The sequence below is a fragment of the Salvelinus fontinalis genome, chromosome 6 (assembly GCF_029448725.1).
Source record: "Salvelinus fontinalis isolate EN_2023a chromosome 6, ASM2944872v1, whole genome shotgun sequence".
NCBI lineage: Eukaryota > Metazoa > Chordata > Actinopteri > Salmoniformes > Salmonidae > Salvelinus > Salvelinus fontinalis.
Window position 1 is genome coordinate 21,127,911 of NC_074670.1, and position 22,413 is coordinate 21,150,323.

The window sequence follows — 22,413 nt, forward strand, 5'->3', positions numbered from 1 at the left end:
ACTTTTCCACGATGGGATCCGTTTCATACCCCCAAAAGTTATACCTGTGAAAATAATATTTTTACAAATGAAGAGTTAGTCATCAGTATCTTTGATGATACTGTAGGCAAAGATAATTGTCATAAATACCTGTAGTTCGCTGATTTCTCTCTCACAAATCGATTACTGATGGCTTGCTTCTTGTATCGATTAATATGGGTATTGTAGTCCTGTCGGTGTCTATAGACCTACAAGTATCCGTAAATGTACTACAATACCCACTACTCCACCTTTGACGGACCATCTGACGTAAACGCTTCTGAAAGTGTAGAAACGTGAGTATTAAGTCCTTGCTGTCGTAACGAGTACAGGTACAATTTATCCATACACCCTTTGTTCGTATTATTATGATGACAAGTACCACTCTGTCCTGCATTTGTGGCCATTGCATTGTATTGGGAGACGTGGCAAATTGAGCAGCTAACGTTAGCCGCTAGCTAACGCAAGTCTCCATTTGGTCTCCCTCCAACTGTGCTAAGCTAGCTAGTTAGCTCACGTTAACTATTCTATTCATGTCTACAAAGTCACGTTCTTGACATTGAGATTACAGCATTTCTTTCAAAGACTCGTTTTGGCAAGTGGCTGTATTATTGTTAGGCACGACATGCATTGTCAGCTGAGCTAGCTAACTAAGTGATGATGCTAGCCAGAGTTAGCTAACGTTAGCTAGCTGTCAATGGAGTGGGCAGGCTGTCAGACCAAGCATTTAGCAACGTTACCTAAATTGTTTACCCAACTCTTCAGTTATGACAGCATTTACGTAACCTTATCTTCCAATTGAAAACAAATCAAGTCTCTTTGTTGGTGGTGAGGGAAAATGTATTGTTTTGTTAACTCCGCTATTTGATTTTATACACTAAATGTGAATATTTTTTTACTTTCAGATCAGAGAAATACTGTGTTTGATAGAATCTTATGGACCACAGAGTGGTGGGCAACCAATGTCTCCACCCCGGCTCACCGGCGCCCTGCGCTCCTTCTCTACTGTCAGCAAGCAGGAAGACTTCACTGAAGAAGTATATGATCTGAAGGTAAGGCTAACTCAAAGCAAGTTACATTATAGACCATATCTGACTAACCTTTGTGAATGGACACTATTGCGATTTAACAAATCGCAATATTATTTTATCCCTAGTACCAGCACCAAAACTCTAGTATTTTTCCTTCAAAGCTTATCGATCTTCTTTTTAAATAGGGAGCCAATTTGTTTTCATCACTTATGCCCATGATCAAAACTCATTTTCTCATTGCTCTCTCTTGAATCTTTGCAGAAGACATTTGGTGAGAAATAGGTTTGTAACATTGAATCGCGATAATAATCACAGTATCGATTCACAATACCTATCAAATTGGCACCTTAGTATTGTGATATTGCATCTTGAGGTCCCTAGCAATTCACAGCCTTGCTTTATTATAAGAGAGAGGTGGAGCTGATTACGTATGTGAAGTAAGCTAATTGAGGAGGGTGCTCTGGGCTGTTGTGAGAACACAGGCTACTTGTAGTGCTTTTTATTTTTATTTTTTATCCCCTTTTTCTGCCCAATTTCATGGTATCCAATTGTTGTTAGTAGTTACTGTCTTGTCTCATCGCTACAACCAGTACTGGCTCGGGAGAGACGAAGGTCGAGAGCCATGTGTCCTCTGAAACACAACCCAACCAAGCCGCACTGCTTCTTAACACAGTGCGCATCCAACCCGGAAGCCAGCCGCACCAATGTGTCGGAGGAAACACCGTACACCTAGCGACCTGGTCAACGTGCACTGCGCCCGGCCCGCCACAGGAGTCGCTAGTGCGCTAGTGCGCGATGAGACAAGCATATCCCTACCGGCCAAACCGTCCCTAACCCGGACGACGCTAGGCCAATTGTGCGTCGCCCCATGGACTTCCCGGTTGCGGCCGGCTGCGACAGAGCCTGGGCTCAAACCCAAAGTCTCTGGTGGCACAGCCTTAGACCACTGCGCCACCCGGGAAGCCTTGTAGTGCTTTTTCACTCACGTCCCTCCTTGATATCGCTTTCTCCAGCTTTCTCCCATTTACCATGCTACATCTCTTTTCCTGTTATCTTCTTTAATCTGCGCTCTCTCTCTCCTGTATCAAAACATATTGTAATCTATGCCTCTGCCTCTATTCCCCTAATTTCTCCTCTCACATTCTGATCTGGGGCTTGTTAAATTGTTGGTGTGTATTGAGATACTCTGCTTAGGAGGAAATTGGGCCTGGTCCTCAGACCACCACCTCTGGCCCTGTTCTCCCAGAGCTAAATCCTCCACAGTGTGAAAACTACTGCTTGAGGGAAAAGAGGGACTAATGAGGGTCGTTGGGAGATTATCAGAGCTCTAGTTAAAATTCTTTAGTTTTAGAGGACATGGAAGTGCTGATTGTAATGAAGGCATGGTGTTAATACTGCTGCCGGCCCTCCTTGCACTGAACCCCCTGACCTGATGAGCACTAATACCCAATGCTAAAGGAAAGGCTTATTTCAAAGTCGCTCGCTATGCAAGGAACTTAGCGTATGCTGCTGCGCTATGTCTTCGAGTTATGAAAAGGACTTAGAATTACCCTCTGCTGTGTGTTTGTGTGTGATATAGAGGGATATGCAGAGATGTGACTGTGCATCCAATATCAGACTATGTAGTTTCATGATACATCTGTAACTTTATGCCCTTGCTGTTTGTTTGTCTTATGTTAGACCAAGCGTCTGAAGAGGCAGGAGCTGTTCTCCAGAGAGGGCCTGACATGGCAGAAGATAGTCCAGTTCTTCACTCAGCACCTGGAGAAGGCAGAGCAGCAGGCTGCAGCACAGGAGCTGAAGAGCATCCTACAGGCTGCCAAGCAGATAGGTAATCAACTCGCTTGACTGGCAGGGATGCACTTTCAGTCATACAGCACCATTGTAATGTTATGTTATCTGTGAGGGTGAATAGACAGTGTTTTCCCTAGGACTATTCCAAGCAGTGGCAAAGACAGTTGTTTTGTAGACACCATCTGAAATGAAATTTTCCCTTTAAAAGAATTATAACCTTTATACCAGCTTATGTTGCATGGCGGCTTTAAATGGGCTGAATCATGGGGTTGTCCATTCCATGTGGCGCCACTACTAAATTAATATAGGTTAAACACTGATAGGTGATAGGTAATCAACTCATTGGCTTGGATGATATACACTCTAAGCCAGGGGTGTCAAACAAATTTTGCCTCGGGGGCCGCATTTGGTCTTCACCAATGTCCGGAGGGCCGCGCTTAAATGTATTGTATTTCCTCGCCGTCAAAATGTGTCCTCTTTAGTTTATAGCCACAAGGTTGGGATTCAACCTCCTATGGAGAGCTTGTTCCACCAAAAGGAACCCCATACAAGGTGTCAGAGCTTCTGCTGTCACCGCAGGGACCGCCCCACAACAGCATTCAGGTTTCCTGATGTGACTTAGAATTAGATTAGATGCAAATCCCCCACAACTCCTCCAGAAGTCGTACAGCGGTGCAGCACAGGGCCACCTCCTACTGCCCTTATTACTATTCTGATACTACCTGTTGGGGGACGGGGGACGGGGATCACACACACACACACACACACACACACACACACACACACACACACACACACACACACACACACACACACACACACCTCTGTCCCCTGTGGTGGCATTTTCCTGTATTACCAAATGAGGAGAGTTACAAACCACACACCAGTCAGAGTTATACTTAAAATTAATCTTTAATAATAAGAGCTTTACAATAGCCCTTTGACTTTCAACAATTCACTATCTATAATGAATTTTGAGTCACTACAGAAGAATACAAAGATCTTTTATAGCCAAGATACACCCCTCTCAACTTACATGATGAACCACAGATCTTAGGAACTCTTCACAAAGGGACTTTTTACTTTTACTTGAAAGGAGTATCCCTTAGCCAGATAGCATTTGCTATAAATTATCGCTCAGTTTGGTCTCTAAAACGAGGTTCTAATCGCGTTCCTGGTAGTCCATAGTACAAAAACATTACCTCATCCAAGGCATAACTCAATTGTCATCTCAAGTAAACCCCCTCTTGACCCCACTCCTGGACAAGCTCACTTAGGGCAGTGAGCCTCTAGGTCATACACTGTCCCAGGATAAGTGTAAGATGAGAGAGGACATGCAATGTTTTCAGACACTGCCATACACCTCCCCCCAATGGGAAAAGGAGGGAGTGACTGGGGCACAGACATTGTGGAGACAAGTAATTGGTTCCCCATTAATCACGCCATCCCTTCACATGGTTTAAGAATAGGTAAAGACACATTCACATATGAAGACAATGTTCCTTTCTGTCCTCTTGCCTTTCTGATATTCTGCATAGCACCAGGGACATGTGAAAGACAAGCCTGACCTCTCCCCTCTCTGGGCCCCAAGTGACTGAACCCTAGCTGAGGGAAAAGTGCAACTGCCAACACTATAGTCCAAAAGGATACATTCTAATGACAAGTATCTCACATAAGCATATTATATAAATTAAACATCTTATTTATCTATGTTACCCAACTAATTCTAATTCATCCGCCACACCCCCTAACCCCAGGGCGGAGCGCCTCTGTAGTGTACAGGAAGAGACTGAGGCCCTGCAGGACACACGAGAAGGCATCTTTGAGGCTCTCTCAATTCGTCTCTCCTCGATTTCTCACTTCCTCTCTCCTCGATTCCTCACGTCCACTCTCCTCACCTTCTCAAAACGTGTTAGAGGAATGTGTTTTGAGAAGGTGATGAGGCGAGAGGACACAAGGAATCGAGGGAAGACAAATTAAGAACAAGCCTGGGGTTCTAACAGCAGCTACATGTATGTGGGGGACCAAGAGCTCAGGAAAGTTAATGGAGGCTGACTGAGCCTTTCAACAGAGAGTAAGGCCAGGGCCATTATTTCTGAAAGATGCATAATATAGTGTAGAGCTTAATGCAGGTTCCTTAGCTGAGGGGTTTTAGTGGAGAATATCAGGATGTTGTCAGAAAATAAGAGTACAGTACATTCTACCAATAGACACATGCAGTAGGTCACTGAAACCATGTTGTACAGTCAGTATTTGTACTTTGAAATGCTGTCTAAGAGCTCACCAAGAGAAGCATTATGGCCTGCCTACCTTCTTGAAATCCTATGATAAAATCGCATTTTTATGAAAAAGACAATTTTGTTCAATTTATTTTCTTTCTGTTTGCCACTACTCTTTTTTTGTCTTCATCATTGAACGTCTAGAGAGCCTTCCTCGATAGTACGTTTTTTTAAAGGTTCTTGACCATGCAATTTTGTTACTTTTAATGTGCCCTTAGCCTGTCTCTACCTAGAGCCTAGAGAATAAAGTAAAGCTCCAGAACCCACTGAGAATGAAGATGAAAAACATCCATCGTGCCCTGACACACACAGTGGAGAGTGAGATGCTTTTAAGCCATTTTAATTGGCTTAAATCCTTTTCATCCGTTTCTCTGCCTCTAAGTATGACCCTTTATTTTCTCTCGCTCGCTCTCTCTCTTTCTCCCCTCTCTCTCCCTCTCTTCTCTTTTGGACAATTAGTCCCGATTCCCTCTAAATGAGCTACGGAGAGCGGACACGTGTCTTTCCGTCTTTCATTTCTCTGAGGAGCAGTGCTAGACAAGGCTAGACAATGCTAGCGTTTTACTGCTTGGAACATACAGTTGGAGCATACAGCAGTGCAGCAAGAAATGTCACATTGCTGTAGTCACTAGCCAGCTAGGTATCACTAATGGTAGTGGGTTTTCTGATAATCACAATGATCATCATCAGTGTCAGCATAGTTGTGATGCTGATGGCAGCCCATATTGCCTCAGTTGAAGAGTGGGACTGAAGAAACTGGCCTAATAATAAATGATGATGGTATCTAGCTAACTAAATATTTTGTTGTTTCCCCATGTCTCTGGCAGTGGGGACAGAGCATGGCCAGGACACCATTGAGAGTGCTGCTGTCTTCCTATTTGAGACGTTCCACAACAAGGACCATGTGGGTCATGAGGAGACGAGGGCCATCAAGCAGATGTTTGGGCCCTTCCCCTCCTCGGCAGCCGACACCTCCTGTGCTGCTGTGTCCAGGGCTGTGGCCCCTCTGGGAGAGTCCCAGGTGGGACAACTTTAATACTGACTATATATAGGTCTACTTGAAATAAAATATTTTAAAAAGTTACTTTTTGGTTTATACATTTTCTTCATAGTATTTTATTATTCTACCATCATATTTTTCTTATAATATATGCCTTTATTTATTTATTTAATTATTTATTAATGTTTTACAGGTGGAGGAGTTTGTTCGTTCCCAGAGCTCCTGTCGCGCCCCTCAGCGCGGCTCGGCCTTCGGACGCAACATCACCTTCTCCTATGACTGCTACACCCTGGACCCCCAGGAGGCCCTGCCCTGGGTGGGGGACCCTGAAGACGAGACCCCTGGTGGAGGCCTGGACTTCCATAGCTTCCTCAACAACCACCAAGGTCGCAGGGGTAATGGGGGAGAGGCGGATGGAGGCAGGCTAAGCCCGGGAGGGGCTCAGAGCCCTGGGGATGGGACCATCCTGAGGGGGGAGGTGGAGAAGTTCCTGAACGGAGGCAACATGATCTCCTCCAGCCCTGAGGAACTGTGCACCTCCCTGTTTGAGATGCTGGCCTCCACCAAGAGTGACGACGAGCTGCAGAATGAGGTGAGCAGCACTCTCACACCTCCTTTACCCTTTTCACACTATTGTGCCGACCCAAACCTCAGTTATTCCTTGACCTTCGCCAGCTGGCCTCTGGGGTTTAAACCCCGGTTCAGACCAAATCCACTTGGACCTCGTCTCCACGTCAGGTCAACCTTGGCCTTTAGCTCTCTGTGTGTGTGTGTGTATGTGTGTGAGGTTGACGTGGTGCGTGTCTCATGCTAAAGATGAAGTTTGGAGAGATCTGGAGAGCTGACCTTAACCTTGTAGGAGAGGTGGAAGATCTTACTGCTTCTCCAGGGAGGCCCCATCACCTAGGAAGGCTGCAGTATGCCTGACATACACACCTAGGAAGGCTGCAGTATGCCTGACATACACACCTAGGAAGGCTGCAGTATGCCTGACATACACACCTAGGAAGGCTGCAGTATGCCTGACATACACACCTAGGAAGGCTGCAGTATGCCTGACATACACACCTAGGAAGGCTGCAGTATGCCTGACATACACACCTAGGAAGGCTGCGGTATGCCTGACATACACACCTAGGAAGGCTGCGGTATGCCTGACATACACACCTAGGAAGGCTGCGGTATGCCTGACATACACACCTAGGAAGGCTGCGGTATGCCTGACATACACACCTAGGAAGGCTGCGGTATGCCTGACATACACACCTAGGAAGGCTGCGGTATGCCTGACATACACACCTAGGAAGGCTGCGGTATGCCTGACATACACACCTAGGAAGGCTGCGGTATGCCTGACATACACACCTAGGAAGGCTGCGGTATGCCTGACATACACACCTAGGAAGGCTGCGGTATGCCTGACATACACACCTAGGAAGGCTGCGGTATGCCTGACATACACACCTAGGAAGGCTGCGGTATGCCTGACATACACACCTAGGAAGGCTGCGGTATGCCTGACATACACACCTAGGAAGGCTGCGGTATGCCTGACATGCACACCTAGGAAGGCTGCGGTATGCCTGACATGCACACCTAGGAAGGCTGCGGTATGCCTGACATGCACACCTAGGAAGGCTGCGGTATGCCTGACATGCACACCTAGGAAGGCTGCGGTATGCCTGACATGCACACCTAGGAAGGCTGCGGTATGCCTGACATGCACACCTAGGAAGGCTGCGGTATGCCTGACATGCACACCTAGGAAGGCTGCGGTATGCCTGACATGCACACCTAGGAAGGCTGCGGTATGCCTGACATGCACACCTAGGAAGGCTGCGGTATGCCTGACATGCACACCTAGGAAGGCTGCGGTATGCCTGACATGCACACCTAGGAAGGCTGCGGTATGCCTGACATGCACACCTAGGAAGGCTGCGGTATGCCTGACATGCACACCTAGGAAGGCTGCGGTATGCCTGACATGCACACCTAGGAAGGCTGCGGTATGCCTGACATGCACACCTAGGAAGGCTGCGGTATGCCTGACATGCACACCTAGGAAGGCTGCGGTATGCCTGACATGCACACCTAGGAAGGCTGCGGTATGCCTGACATGCACACCTAGGAAGGCTGCGGTATGCCTGACATGCACACCTAGGAAGGCTGCGGTATGCCTGACATGCACACCTAGGAAGGCTGCGGTATGCCTGACATGCACACCTAGGAAGGCTGCGGTATGCCTGACATGCACACCTAGGAAGGCTGCGGTATGCCTGACATGCACACCTAGGAAGGCTGCGGTATGCCTGACATGCACACCTAGGAAGGCTGCGGTATGCCTGACATGCACACCTAGGAAGGCTGCGGTATGCCTGACATGCACACCTAGGAAGGCTGCGGTATGCCTGACATGCACACCAGGATAAAGGCTGCGGAATGCCTGACATGCACACCAGGATAAAGGCTGCGGAATGCCTGACATGCACACCAGGATAAAGGCTGCGGAATGCCTGACATGCACACCAGGATAAAGGCTGCGGTATGCCTGACATGCACACCAGGATAAAGGCTGCGGTATGCCTGACATGCACACCAGGATAAAGGCTGCGGTATGCCTGACATGCACACCAGGATAAAGGCTGCGGTATGCCTGACATGCACACCAGGATAAAGGCTGCGGTATGCCTGACATGCACACCAGGATAAAGGCTGCGGTATACCTGACATGCACACCAGGATAAAGGCTGCGGTATGCCTGACATGCACACCAGGATAAAGGCTGCGGTATGCCTGACATGCACATCAGGATAAAGGCTGCGGTATGCCTGACATGCACACCAGGATAAAGGCTGCGGTATGCCTGACATGCACACCAGGATAAAGGCTGCGGTATGCCTGACATGCACACCAGGATAAAGGCTGCGGTATGCCTGACATACACACCAGGATAAAGGCTGCGGTATTCTTGACATGCACACCAGGATAAAGGCTGCGGTATGCCTGACATGCACACCAGGATAAAGGCTGCGGTATGCCTGACATGCACACCAGGATAAAGGCTGCGGTATTGTATGCCACACACAATAAGTGAAACAGTGTTCAGGTTCAATGTTTAATGTCTGAGATTCTCAGGTTTTTAGAGGGAGGAAAGACCTTGGGTTTAGTGTATGTGGAAAGGATTTGCGCCGTTACCAATGAATCAAGACTAGCTAGAAGAACTGGGCTACGAGTACTGGGCAACAACAGGCAATTAAGGCAGCACTTAGTCTTTTATTTATTTATTTATTTATTTCACCTTTATTTAACCAGGTAGGCAAATTGAGAACACGTTCTCATTTACAATTGCGACCTGGCCAAGATAAAGCAAAGCAGTTCGACACATACAACAACACATAGTTACACATGGAGTAAAACAAACATACAGTCAATAATACAGTGAAAATAAGTCTATATACAATATGAGCAAGTGAGGTGAGATAAGGGAGGTGAAGGCAAACAAAATATATATATATAAATAAAAAATATATATAAAAAGGCCATGGTGGCGAAGTAAATACAATATAGCAAGTAAAAAAAATAACACTGGAATGGTTGGTTTGCAGTGGAAGAAGGTGCAAAGTAGAGATAGAAATAATGGTGTGCAAAGGAGCTAAATAAATAAATACAGTAGGTAAAGAGGTAGTTGTTTGGGCTAAATTATAGATGGGCTATGTACAGGTGCAGTAATCTATGAGCTGCTCTGACAGCTGGTGCTTAAAGCTAGTGAGTCTGTGCTGAACCATGGTGTTATTGGGACATGTTGTTCACTTCTTCCACAAGAAAATAACACACTTACAGAGTGCGAGAGAGGGTGAGGGAGCGATGCCAGGTTGTGACAGAGGATGGATTGATGAGGCTCTGGGCAGAGCTCCCATCTCTTATACAGGTCTTAATTTAGAGTCGTTCTCTCTCTCTCTCGCGCCCCTGCAGCCCACAAAAACACAAGGTCGCCACACACCTTAGTTCATATAATTTATTAGTGGCTCTCTGTTCTGCTTGTTCTCCTCTACCCCCTATCCAGCATCTAGTCTAAAAGAGGTGTGCGTCTGCATGCGCTTGTGTTAGCAGTTAAAGATCAGGGTTAGAGTGCCCTCTGTAGGCCACCACACGCTCCTGTAGGCCCACCACACGCTCCTGTAGGCCCACCACACGCTCCTGTAGACCCACCACACGCTCCTGTAGACCCACCACACGCTCCTGTAGACCCACCACACGCTCCTGTAGGCCCACCACACGCTCCTGTAGGCCCACCACACGCTCCTGTAGGCCCACCACACGCTCCTGTAGGCCCACCACACGCTCCTGTAGGCCCACCACACGCTCCTGTAGGCCCACCACACGCTCCTGTAGGCCCACCACACGCTCCTGTAGGCCCACCACACGCTCCTGTAGGCCCACCACACGCTCCTGTAGGCCCACCACACGCTCCTGTAGGCCCACCACACGCTCCTGTAGACCCACCACACGCTCCTGTAGGCCCACCACACGCTCCTGTAGGCCCACCACACGCTCCTGTAGGCCCACCACACGCTCCTGTAGGCCCACCACACGCTCCTGTAGGCCCACCACACGCTCCTGTAGGCCCACCACACGCTCCTGTAGGCCCACCACACGCTCCTGTAGGCCCACCACACGCTCCTGTAGGCCCACCACACGCTCCTGTAGGCCCACCACACGCTCATGCTGAGACCTCTGACAATGAGATTTCATCCATAACTTTCACTCCTGAATTACATGAACAGTGCCTCATTCCTCCCTCAGTCCCCCTCCCTCCTTTTCTCTTTCCTTCTCTCCACAGCAGAGTGTAGGTTTTACTAATACCTGAGTCTACATTCTCTTCTAATGTTCTTCACGTAGCTGACATTTGGAAGCCAACTCTCCTACTGACATCTTTAGATGTGGAGTGCCCTTTGTGTGTGTGCACTCCACGCACCTCTCTGCGCGTGACTCCAAATTCAACAGCAATGTTTAAAGGCTCTGTACTCTGTACCATTACATGTGACAGAGGATAAACCCCCGCTTTTATTTTATTACCTCTCATTTGTACCCTTGGAATGATGACATTTGCTGCAATAGCAGTGGCTTTGAGAAAGAAAGCTTTGGTTTTAAAGGTAAGTTTTTGGTGGTTGTGAAAAGAGCTGTAGCTCCATTAAATCACTGAGATTTAGACTTGATGAGTTATTATATTCATAGTTTTGACTGCTGTAAGACATACTGTATGCGGGTGTGCTGCTTGTATGGCAGTCTCATTCAACATTTGTATTATAACCAGTGATCTATGTGGTCACTGATAGTTGCCTGACTTCCTGAAAGCTTGTTTTGGCCTATGCGTTTTCTAGAGCAATCTATGGTTTACAGTTCAGCTAATATCTCAGCCTCATCCAGGCTTAAAGGTAAAAAAAATCCTTCAGGGTGGTTAGATCTGTGATCTCCTTCCTTCTGAGGGGAAAACTGTTTCACAGTCCCAGTGGACTCCTCTGTCCTCCTCACCTTCCCTTCTAGGCTGAGAGGATCCAAAGAACTTCAAGGACAGAATTCATGAGTGCCCATAAAAAATATATTTTCTCTGGGCAGCAGGTGAAAAACAGACCAACAATAACAACACAGTCCCAGGGTCATTCCACCTCAAAAAGCACAGGGATTTCAACACCCACCACCTCAGATTGTTCTAAAATCAATTCTGTAGTAAGAAACAGAAGGTTACAGATAATTTTGTGATATCCAATTGGTAGTTAGTCTTGTCCCATCGCAGAAACTCCCGTACGGACTCGGGAAAGGTGAAGGTTGAGAGCCAATCCTCCTCCGAAACACGACCCTGCCAAGTCGAACTGCTTCTTGACACACTGCTCGCTTAACCCAGAAGCCAGCCACACCAATGTGTCGGCGGAAACACCGTACAGCTGACGACGGCAGTCAGTGTGCATGCACCCTGCCCGCCACGAGTCACTAGAGCGCGATGGAGACCCTGCAACATTATTTTGTTCAAATGGGTGTCATTGCTTTCTGAAATGACATGGAATGACCCTCCAGTCACTGAGAGGGAAAGGACTTTGGAGACAGAATAAAACCAAGACCCAGCACACAGAGAAACAAAGACTGCCCTTCACAAAGGAGGGCGGCTAACCTGTCACCTGACATCATCAAAGTGCGTCTGTTGTTTGGCTCCCCTACCGCTGTGGCGAACCAAGTCCCCAGAGAGGATGTGGAAAAGCAAAAGAGCAAAGTCTCTCTTTCCATCCAACCATCCATCCATTTATCCATCTGCAGACCTAAAAGCATGAATTGAAGGATCAGTTTTGTATTATATTTTATTATAAAAAAACAAAAACAATGCAGGATAAAACATTCTGAATATATTCAAGACTGCTCATATCTTTTAAGATCAGGTACTATGTGGATTTTGATGTTGTCTCATTGAGTACGGTTACATGCACATACGATTTCCCTAATAATCATGTTTACATGGACACACCTGAAATCAGGCTTCCTGATGGGACTTAAATAAATGCAGAAAATCGGAAATCAAAATAAACATTCTACCACAACGATCATGTTATTTTTGTGAAGCAAAATTGAGTTTGGACATAGAATTAATTTTCACATAACTTTAAGATGCATACTTTTTCAGTTTTTCCAAACTCACTTCACTCGTGCATAAGAGGGAGGCTTGTGCTGGCAAATGTGCAGATCAATTACACCGCTGGAACACGGATGAAACTGTTTACATGTCCTAATAATTCCAGATTGCTTAGAAAACTAGGTGTTTTATTCGGCGTATGCTTACTTTGATTTAGACTTTACGCTGATTTAAGATAAGCAGAGTAAAGTGTTTACATGACTTGCATAATCTGCATACTGCCATAATCAGTTTAATATTACACTGAGTTCACAAAATATTAGGAACACCTTCCTAATATTGAGTTACATCCCCTTTTGCCCCCAGAACAGCCTCAGTTCGTCAGGGCATGGACACAACAAGGTGTTGAAAGCGTTCCACGAGGATGCTGGCCCATGTTGACTCCAATGCTTCCCACAGTTGTGTCAAGTTGGCTGGATGTCCTTTGGGTGGTGGACCATACTTACTACACACAGGAAACGGTTGAGCATGAAAAACCCAGCAGCATTGCAGTTCTTGACATACTCAAACTGGTGCGCCTGGCATCTACTATCATACCCCGTTCAAAGGCACTTAAACCTTTTGTCTTGCCCGTTCACCCTCTGAATCACACACATACATAATCCATGTCTCAAGGCTTAACAATATTTATCCTGTCTCCTCCCCTTCATCTACACTGATTGAAGTGGATTTAACATGTGACATCAATAAGGGATCATAGCTTTCAGCTGGTCAGTCTATATAATGAAAAGAGCAGGTGTTCCCGACTGGTGCAGCGGTCTAAGGCACTGCATCTCAGTGCAAAAGGCATCACTACAGTCCCTGGTTTGAATTCAGGCTGTCATTGTAAATAACATTGTAAATAAGAATTTGTTCTTAACTGACTTGCCTAGTTAAATAAAGATTACGTATAAAAAATGTAAAGACATTTTTTTATTCCTTATGTTTTGTACACTGTGTATTAGTGTGCATGTAAACATACTCATTGTGTCTGTTGCACACAGCATTTCTACCACCTATGGTTAATACTGTATGTTTCTCTCCTGTGCTAGCCAGCTCCTAGCTCAGTGATCGCTTCCCTCCCAGTCAGGTTTACTGTTGTTTTGCTGTCCCTAGCCAGCTAAGTGCCAGGTGGCTGTGTTTGGGGGGCTAAGCGGCACAGCATTATTCTGTTTCAGGCCCAGACTTACTTTGGGAATGTAATTACCAGGTGCTCATTCTTGGCACTGCAGCATGTGTTTGGAGGGGAGGATGGAGGTTGTACCATATTATGTGTTTGTTTACTGCTTTAGTGTTTTTGGCTTAAGCACACCATGTCTCCCACTCTCTCTCTCTCATATCTCTCTTCATCTCCCCCTCTTTCTCTCTCTGCTCCTTTCTCTCGCTCTTTGAATCTCTTCTCTCTCTCTCCTCCAGCTGTTTGAGCTGCTGGGCCCAGAGGGATTTGAGATGATCTCTGTTCTCCTCCAGAGAAGGTCTTCCATCGTGGACTCTCTCCTCTCCATCCCTGCAGACAGGATCAACTACCCACCAGGTGAGTCAGACCCCACCCCCTGGACCAGAGGCATCCAGGTCATCTCCATAGAAACCAGAGATCCACCACACGCTCAGAGAGCAGTGGGTTAGAGCATCGTTGATGAATTAAACTGTAGATAATTGGTTTGAAATTCAATGTCTACCTACCTAGACAAATCTTGACATTCATCATTGAATTTTTTTTAATGATGAAATAAATACTTTTTTTTGCCTGTCACTACCCCTCATTTGGAGGACCGCTTTTAATATTAGGCCTTTTTTATTTAAATGTTTTATACTTATTTACCCCCAACCTTCATCATTGTCAGGGTGTTCTCAAGGGAAGGAGAGGGTGATGTATGATAGGGTCACTAAGGTCGACTCTTGGCTATGCATTTCTCAGCGGGGTTATGACCTTTAACACCTGGTCCATGTTTGGATGTTAATCCCTACAACACAAACAGCACAGTCCAGCTCCAACAACCCTTAAAGATCTAGCTGAGGGTTTGATGTACAAATCAATATTAGACTCGGTAAATCTTTGATGGTCCAGGACTCTAGTACAGAGAGGTACAGTATGAAATGCACAGTGTCCCTGTCTCTCTGTCATGGGTGAAGGTTGGTAAAGCTGTAGCCTACTAAGGAATATAATTACAAATACTTCCCTACCGCTATTCAAGATGGAAAATGTGTTATGTTTATGTACATTTCACATAACTGTGAAAAGGCTATTCACCATCCTCTCTACCCAAAGGTTAAACTTTCCACCTTTCCACCTTCCCTCCCTCCCTCCCTCCCTCCCTCCCTCCCTCCCTCCCTCCCTCCCTCCCTCCCTCCCTCTCTCCCTCCCTCCCTCCCTCATCGTTCTCTCATTTCTTTGTTCCCATCACCTACCCCTCAGGTCTGTTTTGGAGCTGGGTATTGCTCTCATTTTCTGCATGATTGTCAAACGGCTCAATACACTGAAAAGCTATTACCTAAAGATAGCATATTAAGCTTAGCTCAGTCCTTCATTATTTCTCTAGGTTTTTGGGAGGAGGTTGGGGGGGTTGGGGGCGGAGGGTAGGGGGTTGGGAGAGGTAATGCACCATGATCCTTTCAAGTCCAAGATAGTCATCTCCAGCACTAGACCAGTACCTCTCTTTTTGCCCCTCTTGCCTTCCACTACTTCTCACAAATCAGAGAAAATGTAGCAAAGTAGGATTTCACTCTATAGACAAATACCTGGTATTGTATAGTATTACTGTCCCCACGATGAAATCTGGAAGGGGACTGTAGCTCTGTGTCCGTTCTTTAGTACGTTCATCACATGCAATATCTCAGACAGCACTGGAAACTTTAGGGATCTTTGGCGATCTTGCCATAGAGACCTGGCAGAAACACAATTACAGTGATTGGCCCAAGGGGGGTACTGTAGTAATAAACTGAGCTACTGTCATGGAATGAGGTGTTATATGCATCCCCTCATGAGCAACACGTTTCCATAAGCTCTGCCCGTTAGTTTTTTTGCTAATTAGACATTTTGTCCCCCACCAAACCAACATTTGAACAAGCATAGCTCTTGCCCGGTTTGAGCTACAGTCATGAAGTTTTGGACATGTAAACATCTTCGCATGAGAAACAAGTTTCCCATAATTACATATATCATTTTGGTACTTGCAAATGAAATGTCTTTCCACACAACATATGTTGGAATAATTGACACGAGGTGCGCCATATCATTCGTGGGGGACAACATGTGTTGACTTGTTATTATACTGAGGGGTGGCATTATCCCTTAGCCTGGTCCTAGATCTGTTTCTACTGTCTTGCCAACTCCTATGATCAGTGTCCAGCACAAACAGATCTGGGAACAGGAAAGTACCAGAGAATACACTGACTTGGTTGGTGCTGAAGCGTTCTCCCCTGTACTAGGATATGTGTCCTGCTGTAACTTAGCTATGCTGATCTGCTCCTTCCTCTATATACAGTAGCCTATGTAGTTCAGTGAAGTATCCTCTCTACATTATACATCCTTCTCTATTGCGCTCCCCCTGTAGCTTGGAGCTGAGCTGACTGGCTCATATTAAGGCTGTTGCCCCTGTAGTTCATTGTTTCCCAGGCTTTGCCTACAGTACACTGATTGTTTTATATTGAAGTTACCTCCCCCACGGCCTGTATCTGAATTCAGTCAGTGATTTCATTCTGTATTTCCCCACAGCATGGAACTGATTCTACTGGATGTCACTGAAGCTGTTCCCTGTGTAGCACAGTGAGCCCAGTGCCTGACTGTTTGTTATTTTTCATACACTGAACCCCATGCTGAGCTAGCAGTATCACTCCTCGTCTCTCCTGCTTTCTCTCTCCTCTTTTTGGAGATGTTTTCTTCGCTTGGAGGCTAATATATATATATATATATATATATATATATATATATATTTTAACCCTTACAATGTGAACAAAGCTGTGAGTAGCTGAAGATGTGTGTGGGAAGATAAGGATGGACAATTTGTCATTGCTGGGGTTGTCGTTGGTTCCAAATCGTAGGCAGGCATCAAAGAAATTGAAAAAATATATAAATAAAGCTGGAGTTTAATTTTCCGAACATTTCTATATATTTGTATAGCCTAAGGGATTTATGTTTTCTATTTGAGTCATTCATTTCCCACATCCTACATTTACAGCGGTGGTTGTGATACTGTAAATTAACCACCTAATTTAAAGGCCCAGTTCAGTCAAAAATTAGATTGTCCTGTGTGTGAGAGAGAGAGAGAATACTGTGAAATTGTAAATGCGTTAATAGACTAATAAGAGTTCCAAAGCTCTCTGCCAATAATAGCTTGTTTTCAATTTCCCCCTCCACTCAGACAACTCCCAGACAGTCCTAGCAAAATTCTAGCATGAGAAATTGCTCTTTGCTAAGAAGCTATTTTTGCCCCCCCCCCCACCATTTTCATTGAAAACAATCACAGTAAGGTACTTGTTACCCAGAAATGATTTGATATTGAGCCAAAAAACAGTCTGTATTGCACCTGTAGCCCTTTACACTCGTACCCGTACACGGGTTGAAAATGGCAGATTTGGGCACTGATAAATGCCAAAATTGGAATGCAGTGGCTGTACAGTAACATGCTATACATGACGTCAGAGCTCTTTCTCTCTGCTTCACATTATTTACAAATAATCACGGTTTTCGGTTTCGATTCTAAAAATGAAATAATAAATGCGTTATGTGGGTTGAAAGCTGTAACACAGAAGTCCCATGATGGTGGTGACTGCCCATTTAGTGCTTATTAAGCATCATTTATTCACATTACTTTAGTTTAATGAAACATTTCAGTTGTTGTGTATATTACATTTGTTTTATTCAATGACTTTATTGTTTCATTCCAAGTCATCTCATCTCTATAGAGCTGCTGCCTATGCTGTCTGACAATCACTATTTTAGTGGTTCTTCAAAGTAATTATTAAGGCATACTTTAATGGCCGCTGAAACGATGTCACTTAGATAATGTGTTTTCAGGTAGATGCATCGTGCATTTAGCACGTGTAAAAGAGAACACAGACCGGACATGTAAACGTGCAATGGATTATGGTCATTGTAGTTAATTACCAAGTTTTCTGCTGTAAACTATGTTGAATATTGGCTCCCTACTACTTCGCAGATAGGGTTTGGTCAGATTTATCTCTAGAAAAACTGCACATTGAGCTAGCTCACAGCAAAAACCCAAACCAAATGGACCATTTCTAAAAATATATTTTTTACATCTGTCTATTTAGTTGTTTAAAAAGAAAAAAGAAACACCATTTTGGTTAATCGCGCTACAAGAAGTTGCCCCCATCCCTTCCAGTAATTGGGCAACTTTTGCACTTTTGTTGTCTGAGTGAGAGATATGCTGTACATTAGGATGACTCTTTGTATTTTGAAAGATGAGACACTGATAATTATAATAAATACAGCTTTGATGTTTAGGGTTAGTCTTACTGGGGTCCTACACATAACAAATACATTACAGACAAAAGACTAACATGTAGTGTGTGTGCATCTATCAGTCACACATGTCAGTATATACGCACAATAATTCGGTCACATGGGGAAGAGGCGTTGTGCTGTGAGGTGTTGCTTTATTTGTGTTTTGAAACCATGTTTGCTGTTCACTTGAGCTATATAAGATGGGAGTTCCGTGCACTCATGGCTCTGTAAAATACTTTACGTTTCTTTGAATTTGTTCTGGACCTGGGGACTGTGAAACGACACCTGGTGGCATGTCTTGTGGGGTAAGTGTGTGTGTCAGTGCTGTGTGTAAGTTGACTATGCTAACAATTTGGGCTTTCCAACACATTGTTTCTTATAAAAACAAGAAGTGACACAGTCAGTCTTTCTTCAACTCTTAGCCAAGAGAGACTGGCATCCATAGTATTAATATTAGCCCTCCAATTACAATGAAGAGCAAGACGTGCTGCTCTGTTCTGGGCCAGCTGCAGCTTCACTGTGTCTTTCTTTGCAGCACTTGACCATATGACTGGACAGTAATCAAGATAAGGTAAAACTAGAGCCTGCAGGACTTGCTTTGTGGAGTGTGGTGTCAACAAAGCAGAGCAGCTCTTTATTACGGATGTCATACAAGCCACTTCACATTTCCATATTATACAACTCATGTAAACGTTTATGATCACTATGTTGGATGTAGTTATAAGATGACATGGCATCATACCCTTGGTTGCTCTGAACAAAATGAGTATCTTTGTCTATTGTGAAAATTTGTTGGGGCACACCCACTTGAATGCACTTTAATGACTTATTTTTATGTGCACCAAAATTCTGATTGTTTTCCCTGAATTGCATTGTGAAAGCCTAACTGTAAGATAGTATTTTAGAACTTGGCTAGTCATGTTGGCAATAGAACAAGCTTTCAAATGATGCCTTTTTTCAGGTTAACAGGTTGACTGTCCTCACCTTTGGTCTATTATTTTTTCATAATCTCCAAACTGTTCCCTTTCAGTTGCTACCATGGTTATGCATATGCTTTTCATATTTCTTCTGTAAGAAACATTTCAACTTAGCCCTATCCTTATAGGCCAATTCTCACGGGTTTAAAGGGTTGGACTTAGTAACTCGAGTAAATCGTTATCAGTTTTTGTGCAATTCATTAGTATGTGTATTTAATCAATCTGTGTGTAATTAAGCAGTATAAATCATTAATTAGCTGTGGTTGGTTCCATGGTACCTGAGCCTAGGTGTGGTATCAAGTGCCAGGTCGTTTTGACCAGGGAATGAAGCTAAGGTATACTGGGCAGGTAGACACACCACAATCGTCTGACCTGATGGTACTGAATAGGTAGCCTAGATAATCACTAGCCTGTGCACAGTGGTACAAAACTGGTTTAAATGTCGTCGTTAATGATGACGTAATCCGGTTGTGATGATATCATTTCAACCAGCTTTGACACAATCTAGTGCTTCATTTGGCTCAGGGGAAGTTTTTATTTCTTTCTTTTATTTCTTTCACCTTTATTTAATCAGGTTGGCCAGTTGAGAACAAGTGCTCATTTACAACTGCGACCTGGCCAAGATAAAGCAAAGCAGTGCGGCAGAAACAACAGGTTCCACCATATCAGGCTATATCCACCTACGAGGATCTGTTTTCTTTAGGCTGTATCCACCTACCAGGATCTGTTTTCTTTAGGCTGTATCCACCTACCAGGATCTGTTTTCTTTAGGCTGTATCCACCTACCAGGATCTGTTTTCTTTAGGCTGTATCCACCTACCAGGATCTGTTTTCTTTAGGCTGTATCCACCTACCAGGATCTGTTTTCTTTAGGCTGTATCCACCTACCAGGATCTGTTTTCTTTAGGCTGTATCCACCTACCAGGATCTGTTTTCTTTAGGCTGTATCCACCTACCAGGATCTGTTTTCTTTAGGCTGTATCCACCTACCAGGATCTGTTTTCTTTAGGTTACCATTTTGGAACTGGTGTTAGGGGGCTAGGGGAAGGGCTATGTGTTTTTCACATCAAGCTCACTTCTGTTCCATGATACTTTATCTCTGGACCGTACTGCATCCTAAAGTCTTCACTTCCCTATGTCACTTCCAGCCCCTGGAAAAATGAGCTGAGTGTGGTGAACTAAAAGTTCATTTTTAATATTGAATCACTTTGATATATTAACTTTCTTTTTACACTGTTGGGGCACTGGTTGGTGGTAAACCTTTAGAGCGTGTAAGGGCTGATTGGCCTACTTTAGCTTACTTGCCTCTTGCTCTCTTTGTCATGTATTGACCACAGAGAAGAGAGACGCAGGATGTTTTCTGGGTTGTTTTTTTCTTTCCTTTCTTCCCTCCCATCCATCCATCTATCCATCCACAATCCACATTACACGCATGGAGAGGAAGTGGTGATAGGCTTCTTCTTCTCTTTCCGCTTGTCAAAGTTCACCTGCCTGCCAGACGGCTTTTGAGATTAGCGTTGCCTTGAAGACAGAGGGGAGAGGTCAGGAGGGGCTAAAAGAGGCTGATTTAAATTTCCCACTTTCTGCATTCCATCAAAGAAGTGGGATTTGGTGGGAGGGTCTGTCAACTGCTGATTAGCTTTCAAATTGCAAACTCCTTAATCGGCATGTTGGTAAATGCATGTACTCTGCCTGATGGCTGTTCTTACAGATCTCTAAATGAGAATTGAAATCTGTGCAGCATACTCCAACTCAAGTGATTCAGCTAGCTGGTATTACTGATGAAGGCAGGAGATGGTGAGACGCTTATCTTCTGTGATTTGCTTCCCAGGAAGGTTCATAGATATGGATAGTGTTCTGTATATAGAATTATTATGACAAAGAATAGACTCTTCATCTCTTCTCTAAGCTCTCCTTGAGTTTATGGCCTTTAAATCATGTTTGAGTAATGAAGCACACACACGTTGTCTCTGAGTAAAATAAAAAACTGAGGGATGGAATTTGAGCTGTTCAGGGTGAACTTAATCATTGCTAACATGGTCACAAACTAGTTGGTATCTCTGTAGACAAAGGGTCAGGCAGCTAATCACACACTGCACCATCAGCCAGCCCTCTCAGTACTATGGAACTGTCTGTGGAACCTGTCCTACATATTAAAATGAGCCAAGACGTGGCTTTGCAAGATTTCCGCTTTCTCATTCAGACAAACACTCACGTGGTAGGCACACAGACACACATTCATGCATGCAGTAGGCGCACACACACGCACACAGACCCTTACCATGCACGTGCGCACACACACCACTTCATGCATCCTATTCCAGAGTGAGCTCGTTGGTTTACTCCCTCGTTGGTTTACTCCCTCGTTGGTTTACTCCCTCGTTGGTTTACTCCCTCGTTGGTTTACTCCCTCGTTGGTTTACTCCCTCGTTGGTTTACTCCCTCGTTGGTTTACTCCCTCGTTGGTTTACTCCCTCGTTGGTTTACTCCCTCGTTGGTTTACTCCCTCGTTGGTTTACTCCCTCGTTGGTTTACTCCCTCGTTGGTTTACTCCCTCGTTGGTTTACTCCCTCGTTGGTTTACTCCCTCGTTGGTTTACTCCCTCGTTGGTTTACTCCCTCGTTGGTTTACTCCCTCGTTGGTTTACTCCCTCGTTGGTTTACTCCCTCGTTGGTTTACTCCCTCGTTGGTTTACTCCCTCGTTGGTTTACTCCCTCGTTGGTTTACTCCCTCGTTGGTTTACTCCCTCGTTGGTTTACTCCCTCGTTGGTTTACTCCCTCGTTGGTTTACTCCCTCGTTGGTTTACTCCCTCGTTGGTTTACTCCCCTGCTCTATCGACATACTAGAGCATGTTTTTGCTAATTGCTCAGTATCTGTTTACATTTGTTTAGAAAGTGGTAACCACAAGAGGGAAAAAGCTCAATTTGAATGCAGCAAATTCCCCAATCATATCTAGCAAACCCAATAGATGTGGAACGCAGCAGCACAGAGCTCACAGATCAAGAGAGTGAGCGGGTGAGCGAGCCACATGAAAGGGAAGAGGGAGAGAAAGGAGGGGTGTAGATGTACAACCACAGTGTCAGCGGGGGCTAAGAGAGGGGGGCTGGGGGGGTACAGACGTGACCGTGTCCCAAATGTAGGGGTGAAGAAAGGAGAAGAGCTGCTGCCTTTGAGATGGAAATGGACGT

General features: G+C 45.0%; 1 protein-coding gene across 2 annotated transcripts in view; it reads left to right on the forward strand.

The window, feature by feature from the left end:
* Positions 1 to 258: 258 nt before the first annotated feature.
* The window catches only part of LOC129857329 (activating signal cointegrator 1 complex subunit 3), a 155,619-nt gene continuing 133,464 nt past the window's right edge, over positions 259 to 22,413 (forward strand). The window contains exons 1-6 of one of the 2 annotated variants that reach the window (XM_055925461.1): positions 259 to 314; positions 924 to 1,070; positions 2,730 to 2,880; positions 5,950 to 6,143; positions 6,316 to 6,714; positions 14,197 to 14,314. In XM_055925461.1, coding sequence (XP_055781436.1) covers positions 981 to 1,070; positions 2,730 to 2,880; positions 5,950 to 6,143; positions 6,316 to 6,714; positions 14,197 to 14,314 — 952 coding nt within the window. In that variant the 5' untranslated portion in view covers positions 259 to 314; positions 924 to 980. Of the gene's footprint in view, positions 351 to 923; positions 1,071 to 2,729; positions 2,881 to 5,949; positions 6,144 to 6,315; positions 6,715 to 14,196; positions 14,315 to 22,413 lie in introns of both variants that reach the window. The other variant, XM_055925460.1, reaches the window with a different exon arrangement.